Below are 8,833 nucleotides of genomic sequence, written 5' to 3'. Positions count from 1 at the left end.
TTAATTGGCCAAACATAACATAATTATATTTTCTTGGCTAACGTAACATAATTATGAGTGGTATTCAACTCAGAGTAGAGCCACTGAAATTAAAGGACCCAACTTGGTCACACCCATTGATTCTAATGGCTCTACTCTGAATAAAACTTAGTTGGAATACCACCCAATGTTAAAATAGGAGGGTAGGGTAGAAGCCATTTTATAAATTAAATTTATGAGTGAGCCTGTGGGCCAGTGTAAACAACAAAACAGAGTCTTCTTGAATTACTTTTAAAAATTATTATTTTTTTAATGAAGAAATAATTCCATTCCAAAATATAGACACACAATTAAATAGTTTAATCACTTCAAAATATAACATGTCCCCAGTAGGTTTGAACACACGCACGCACACACAAAACAATACTTAACAACAATACAAAAAAACCCCATACAATAATAGTTCTGTTTACAATACCAATGAACAATGTAAAATTTGTAGTGTGAGTCTGTCTGGACTGGTGTGAAATAACAGTAGTTAAAAACATCAGACAGTAGCCTCAAGATGTAACTCTTCATACATTTTTGGTTCACAAGTAAGATGCCCTCTCTTCTCAGGACACAGCAGCGTGTTCGTTGTTCAAGGCTCCTTTCACTGAATTGAACCAACCTAACTGTTGCAACCTGAGGTTGCAGTATTTACAATAAATATCTACAGCAATTCCAAGAAACTAATAAAGATGGGAGAAGATGATTAAAGTAAAGGCAGACATCTGTGCTAAATAATGATGCAACATTTTGTCTCATGCATATAAGAAAATACATATTATCACAACAAAGGCCACACACCTTTTAATGCAGTTTTTAGTTAACATTACTACTTACAGAGAATCTATTCTCCATCTTTTCTTTCAACATTCAAGAATCATATTCCTCTTCACATTCTCTTTCCTCTCTCTTCACTACCTTTCCACTGACAATCCACAACAGGAGTTTTTGGCTGCGGTAACTGGCCAGAATTTTTAAAATAAAAGGCCAGTTCAACCCTTTCTGTAACTTTAATGTTCACAATCCAAACCAGGTTAAACAAATAGATGAGGACTGAGTGGGCTAAAACATAGACCCATTTGGGACAAAACTTTCATCTGACCACTTTCCTACATGGGCATGTGTGTCGGTTTTGTGGGAGGTGATGCCTTCCAGTGTCACCCTCTAGGCATATCTGTCCCACCAGACACCCACACCTGTGCATAATGTTTAAATGGGGCACCCACACATAAAATCCAACTCATGGAGGCCCGAACAGCACAAATAAAATCCAGGAATTGAAAATGTGGTCTGGTCACAGAATAACATCTGTGGAACTTTATCACATGTACATCTTTATTTAAAGATGCATTATAATGACTGATGGCCTTGGAGGTTGGTTGGTTGGATGGTAGCATTGGATAGGTGGTGGCACTCCTGCTCCCTTCGCAACACATGCTGCAGAGAAACTGGGGGAAGTACTGTCCTTGCTGGGCCACTACCAGCTCAAGAGCTGGGTAATATTGTAAAACGAGGTTTTTCTTTGTGGAGAGGCAAATTAAAAAGTGCTTAATCTTAAAGTTCCGGAGCATAACAGGCCACCTAGAGCACTGCTTGGGGGTTATGTGCTGAAACCAGGCTGAGAGAATGAAGATGGCAATAGTGCTACATAAACCTTGAAATGTAAGACTCAGGCATGGATCTTACATGCAATATAGGTGTGCAAATAAAATGTTTTAAAGCAACGTGGTTATTACTCCCAACTGCAATTATGCGACTGGATTTGGGTCATTCAGACAGAGCTGTGTTCTGGTCCAGTTTGTCTCTCTTCAGGAAACACCTGACTGGAATCCTGAGCGACGTGTCAGCAAGATTTCTTAACACTGTAGTGGTTTTATCTGCTGAGTGCTAGGCACTAGTAGAGTTCTGGTTCCTGAGAGAAGGAGAGAGGTAAGTGGTCACAGGTTATGTATAACCTGTGATGTATCTACCTGTTGGCAGATATGAACAGGAGTAAGGATTATTTATTGCAAATGTTGGGTTAGGGAGTGTCTCTATGTAAACATATTTTATATTCTGCAGTTGTCTGACTCGTGTGATTTGACTACATAGAGACAATGCTGAAACATACACAAGGAGGAAGGTGGCCAGTGGTAGCAATGATTTCATGCATCTGTGAAAAGTACTAGTAACTATTTTTAACCCAAGTAAGTTTGTCCAATCCTTATTTCCAGTAGAATCAGAAGAGGGATTAAACTTCTAATTTGGACAAACTCTGTAGTAGCTCTTTGGGAGAAGCTTTGTTATGGTTAATGATAGGACATTTTCTACAATGTTTCTATGAAACACGGGATTTATAAAACTGACCCTTTTCCAAACTGACATCCACTATTAGAATTGCTGTGTCATGTATTCAAAGCCTTAGTGGAACCCTAGAAATTTCCAGCTTACTTAATGTTTTTTTCCTAGCTAAAATATCATTGGTGTGAGTTGCTACTGGCTAACTCAATGCATACCAATGGCTGGGAAATCTCATTGCAACCCCACCCTCTTTTTATAATCCAGATGAATGCAAAGGCCAATGGTCTCTCTCCTCCCTGTTATATAGTTGAAATAGGATGTTAAGTGTTACTCAAAGAGACACCTTTGTAAGTACATATAGTTAGTAGAAGGACTGTACTCCCATCTGTGTTTTTCATAGATAGTATCCCCATTCAGTCCTGAAAGAAAGTCTCATTACACATTTCCAAGAATGCATGCAGAACATCTGGTGGCTGGCTAAGGCAATGCACATTCAGAAATAAAATAAAATAGTTGCAAGCGCACTTTTAAAGCCTGTACATTTAAAGCTGAAGGCCTCAACAAACAGGATATGAAGGATGGAGAAATGTGAAAGAACACATGCTTACTAAAGTTCTAAAACAGCTATTAAACAATACTATGAAAGATTATACGTTAACGTGAGTTAGTTTAGGGATTTTATGGCACCTGTGGTTTATAAACAGCTTTAGCAACGAGTATTTCAAAACATAGTTCACAGTTTTAAGAAGATCTGTGCTGATTTTAAAAACTAGATTCTATATCATTTGAATGTTGCCTTTTGTATATGATATCTATTTGAAAAGAAAATATTTACACTAACTTCTATGGCTGATTTGTTAGATTATTTTGAAAGAAAACATTCCTAAGTTATGTAGTAGCCCTAAATCATAGAGATACTTCTTAGTGCATTTTGTACAAGTCTTTTTTCGTTTCTTTTTTCTTTTTTGCAGAAAGACTGTAAAACAAATTGCAATCTAAGTCTGCAATCCTGCAGCTGGACATGTGCATTGAAGTCCCACAGATACTGGCGGGATTCAGCACATACAGCTGGCTGGAGGATTGCAGCCATAGTCTAGCGTCTGGGCTATAAATATGTACACTCAGGAGTATATTCATTCAGTGTTAAATGCATCATTTGTAGCTTTTAAAATTTCCTCTGTGGAAAAACAATGTACAGTGTAGGAAAGTGTTCTAAAATCTCAAACTATTCAGAAATCAAACTCCTAATATAAACAGTATATTAATATTGTCATTGTAAACTGAAGAGGTTCAACATTATGTGCAAAGGGCTTAAGTGTTTTGTTAGTACTGCCATTAACTGTAATAACGGCATTTTGTTTCAGCCTGTGTTCTTCACCAGTAATGAGCCATGTTACATAGAATGTAGCTGATATACGTTAGCTTTAAATAAAAAGTCTTTTTTTTTCTCTTCAAAACAAACACCTACAAACTACAACTGGTAGAACAAAAATACTGTGCTACAGTCTTCAAAACTAGTTGGTTATCTTATGTCAGAGGGGCTGCATGTGTTGTTGTTCTCCTTCTTCTGTGAAGCTGGCAGCCAGGCTCTCTCTGTCATCCGTCTGAGTGCAGCTCTCCTCCTCCTCCTCCTCCTCCTCCTCCTCCTCCTTTCTTCTGTCACTTTCATTGTACATTTGACTGCAGCTTTCCTGTCAATATATATAATATACTGTCAAGCTTGCATAACGCATATTGGCAGTGCAGGGGGAGAGGAAGACGTATTAAAAATACACAGCCCTTCTCTGATCCATGACATACATGGAGTTCCTGTACATGCGCACACACACACAAAATTTAAGGACGGTATCCTGCTTTCCAAAGGCAGCCCCACATACAATGCATTGCAGTAGATAAATGGGTTGTGCATGGGTAAATGTAGCCTGGCTCTCTCTGTTCAGAGACTTTGAAGAGACTTAAATTTGACATTTTTTTAATAGATTGGGCCATGCAACTGAATTTTGGACTCGTGAAATTAATTTTAAGCTTCCTGAAACAGAGAATAGTGTGTATTTGTTTTACATTATAAGCCACAAAGTGATGTTAAGCAAACCTTTTGGAATAATCTTATGTTGCTATTAAAGGGTATATTGGTACAATTCTTTTTAAAAGAATGTTAGAATTTGTCCTTCAGTATTAAAGGTGCCTGGTGTAATGCAGGATAAAGTACAGTATAAAAACACAACCTTGCAGGTTATTTTTAAAAACAAATTCTGCCATAAGCAATCACCAACGGTATCTTTGCCACCTAAAATCTTGTAACACTATTTACATAATGTTTTCAAAAGTATAGCAAGCTGTTGCTGGCATATGATGGATAACACATTTTAACAAATCATAATAGTGGCCAGTTTGATTGAATCCAGATGGCACATTTCTAAACTGAAATCAGTTGAATCTAAATACGAACAATGGTATTGGGCCGGGTTCCATATCATTCATCTTGTTACTTAGGGACAGTACATTTGATATCCTGGGATGACAGTTTTACCTTAACAATATGATACACTCCTCTTCAGGTTGGTAACTTTACCAGTACTGCTTAGCAAGCATAGGTTGTGACTTGGCACTTATAATGTACAGGTGGAGTAAAAGCATGGAGGTGTACAAGAACATACTGAGCTGTACACATTGCTCGAGTTCTGCTGCGGAAATGCTAGTTTCTATAGAAACTATCATTTCTATAATTTCTGTAATACGCATAACTACCACGTGGAAATAGTCAGTATGTGGGAGAGCCAGTGTGCTGCAATGAACAGAATGTTGGTTTAGGACTTGCAAGATCCAGCTTCAAGTTGCCACTCAGCCATTAAGCTCATTGGGTGGCCTTGCACCAGCCCCCAACCCTCAGCCTAACGTATCTCACAAGGGTCTTTTTGAAGGGAAAGGAGGGGGGTGTACTGTGCATAACACCTTCAGCTCTTTGAAGGACAGGTGGGCTAGAAATACGATACATTAAAAGCACCTTTGAAAGCAGCAAATTAAAACCTGCAAATTAGAGAATTATAACTGGGGATAATTCTGAGTGATGGCTTGAATTGACTAGTTAATGCATGTAGCAACCTGCAAGGTTGCGCATGTGTTTTAGATGGTACTTAAATTTAAAAGTGCCAGCTTTCAGATGAAATCATTCCACTAGACTAGGTGTTCCTGAACTATGGTCTGTGGGTCACCTTCATTTAGATGCTGATATTAAATATCCATATTGATTTTTAATTTCATTTTAATTGCCTTTTTTCTTTCTTATATTCTATGGAATGCAAACTGTAATGCAATGCAATACAATACAAGAAAGAAAAGAAATACTAAAAATACTATTAACATTCATATAACATCTAACACAGCTGTTACAATTGCTACAACAGGAACAAAAATCATTAAGTGATCCACCAAAACCATCAACAATTTTCAAGTGGCCGGGGAGTGGGGGAGTTTGAGCACCTCTGTACTAGACTAAAGGTCAGAAACTGGCAGTGCATGGGTTCAGTCTGGTCCTTGAGGGGTACCATAGGTTCCAAAACTGCTAGCCTCTCTCGGTTTCTTAAGGGAGAGGAAAAATATGGGAGGCAGACTCTTGGTGTGGAGAAACTGAAGTACACAAGCAAACGCAGAAACTCGTCTCACTTAAGCCCCTGCTTGCCTTGCCAGTTGCATTACAAAGTAAAAAAGCAAGAGAATAGGAAAGGGAGACCCACAGGAACATGCCAGCAATAGAAGGATCTCGCAGTAGGAGAACTAATGCTACACACTAGTCTCTGTGCCCAATTCTAGGTAGCGGAAAGGAGAGGAGGGAAGAGAAGGATGTCTGAATTTGGCAACAGTCCGCTTTGGGCTTGAACATTTCTCTCCTTCACACACAACCAGTTCATCCTGCCTGTAAAACCACCTGCTGACCAGAGATCTAGACTAACAGAATACTTACTTGAGAGAAGAGTGATACTAGTTACTCATCCTTGCAAGCTGACCTATGAATAAAAAGAGAGTGAAAACTGAAGATGTGAGCAGCCAAACCAGCGTAGCATTCTGGAGACAGCAGTGGACAAGAAAGATGAGCGAGTGTTCAAGAGCAGTAACACTACACATTTATAAGGAAGGAGGTTTGCATGCCAGGTGATCCTGTAAGAAGGCTGCTGTTCTTCTGAATACAAAGGTCACTTACTACAAGCACCAGAGCAGAGAGGAAAGGAATACTCTCTTCTAATTCTTGTGCCTAGACCTTCTAGAGTTCAGTGCCTTGTAGTATAAAAGGAATGTGATTTCTTTGACAGGCAAGATTCATGTAAGTTCAAACCAGTCAACTGTTCATTTATAAAGTAATTTTCTATGCACATATACAGTGGCGAATGTAAATTTTGGGGGCCCTGAAGCTAGAAGCAGCACTGAGGTCTAGGTAACTATTGTTATCTTCTTCAGTGGGGTTGTTTCACAACAGATCATCATACCTTTACAACATCCATGCTACTGACCCTCAAACTTTGGGATTGTTGAAACATGTACAACCAAAAATTAATCAAATTGAGTCTACTAGATTTTTAAACAATGCAGACTAAAGTTTCTTCTGGGGTCCCTCTGGGATTAGGGGCCCTGAATATTAAGCTTCATTGGTTTCATAGCAGATCTGCCCTGGCACATGTGCCTGGAACACTATCTTCAAGGAATCTAACTAGGCCAAGGACTCCAGCCTATGATACAATCCTTTCCTTGATTTATGCCTGGTGGGTAACAAGAGGATTTCTATGAACTATCTTATGCCAGGAGTCAGGGCAAGGATGGGTTGCTTTCACTGTAATCCCTGGGATATGGCACCAGCTGCACAGGAAGAAGCAACGTGGTCTGTTCCTGACAATGTGCTCATAATGTGACGCTATCACAGTTTTTGTGCTATCATTCCATGGCGATTGCTTTATGTGATGCATAGTTACAGCCATGTTGGGAGCGATGTTATAATTAGTAGGTAGCAACAGAGTTGCTAGGGGAAAATAGGAAACATAAGCAGCAGCCTTACACAGAGTCAGGCCATTGGTCCATTGAGATCAATATTATCATTGTACTGACTGGAAGCAGCAGCTCTTCAGGGTTTCAGGCAGGAGTCTTTCCTAGCCTGACCTGGATATGCCAGGGACTGATCTTGGGACTGTCTGCAAGCAAACCAAGTGCTTTACCACTGGTAACTTCCCGGTGGGGGAGTGGCCATGGCGACAGTGCCTCTTTCGTACTGCTATGGTTGCATTTTTTTACAGTGCTGGGAGGGGCACAGGATTCCAGCTAGCTCCGCTTTGGCATAGTGGCAATCATTTTACAGGTTGGATCGGTGAGTTGGTTAGAACATAGTGCCAACAACACCAAGGTTGCAGGTTTGATTCCCTTAAAGGACAGCTGCATATTCCAGCAGTGCAAGGGGTAGGCCAAGGTGGTCCTCAGGGTCCCTTCCAACTCTGAGATTCTATGAGATATCTTCTATGAGAAGTGATATGCAAGGAATATACATCTGCTGCTTAGATGTTTTGGTAACTTGAACATATATTTACATAGACCACAGGACTGGACTACCTGTCTGCTGTTCCTTTTTTCATTTGTTTGTTTGTTTGTTTGTATGTATGCATGAGGACTCTTGAGATTCACTTTTATGCTAAGAGCCCCTTAATGCAGAAGGGCCACAGCCTAACTTTCTTTGAATGAAATAACATATAGAGCTGGTTTCCATATGCATATCATCACTTCGTTTCTCATTACTTCATTACTCAAAACTTGATTGCGTTGCTCTGTTGAGCACATTCTTTGAGCTGGTGATGGATAACATGGAAGGTCAACCTTCAGAGATTAAATCAGTGATGGCTCATTTACACATGCAAATCTTCATTCTATTCTCCAGCTAATAAGTGCCAAACATGCACACGTGAGCCAAGCACCACTCTATTGCAAATCAGTAAAAACAGTTGGCAAAGCACATTGTTGACAGAGAATGCTATTAGCATTTGTGATGCATCAACTAACAGCCTGTTGAGGTTAATGTCAGCCTTGTTCAGTTCAATACCTACAGCACTTCCTGATTACTCACACATAGAAACATGAATGAATATAATACTAGTTGGAATCTGATGCCTCAGCTCTACAGAGAACACATTTGAGATCCAACCAAAACAGAATCCAGCACAGTGTCATTTGTGGATTCTAATTTTACCTAGATACTTTGCTGAGCTCTCTTTTTATTTTTACCTGATAAGCTTCATCCTGCAGCTTTTGTTTCAAATATTCCTCCATCTTGAGCTCATGCTCTAGCTGGCGAACAGAGTCATTTTCATAGTTCTCATCATCTGCTCTAACGTAAGGGTCTCCATCTTCTGTAACCCTAAAGACAATTATTAATAAATAGCTTCCTAAAATTTTTAAAATGCTAACATTCAGAAGACTCATTGTGTTTTCTTCATGAACTCTGAAAGGCAAGTCCTGTTTTGTGTATTTCTTAAAAACTCCATATACTGTATAT

General features: G+C 39.3%; 1 protein-coding gene across 25 annotated transcripts in view; it reads right to left on the bottom strand.

The window, feature by feature from the left end:
• Positions 1 to 269: 269 nt before the first annotated feature.
• The window catches only part of DTNA (dystrobrevin alpha), a 185,145-nt gene continuing 176,581 nt past the window's right edge, over positions 270 to 8,833 (bottom strand). For 23 of the 25 annotated variants that reach the window (XM_079982632.1, XM_079982643.1, XM_079982650.1 and 20 more), the window contains 2 exons: positions 8,563 to 8,695; positions 270 to 3,998 (listed from right to left, as the gene is read on the bottom strand). In XM_079982632.1, the coding sequence (XP_079838758.1) occupies positions 3,840 to 3,998; positions 8,563 to 8,695 (292 nt within the window). In that variant the 3' untranslated portion in view covers positions 270 to 3,839. Of the gene's footprint in view, positions 3,999 to 6,268; positions 6,312 to 8,562; positions 8,696 to 8,833 lie in introns of all 25 variants that reach the window. The other 2 variants (XM_079982653.1, XM_079982635.1) reach the window with 2 other exon arrangements.

The sequence above is a fragment of the Podarcis cretensis genome (genome assembly GCF_951804945.1).
Source record: "Podarcis cretensis genome assembly, chromosome: 7".
NCBI lineage: Eukaryota > Metazoa > Chordata > Lepidosauria > Squamata > Lacertidae > Podarcis > Podarcis cretensis.
This window is presented reverse-complemented; position numbering and strand designations above follow the sequence as displayed.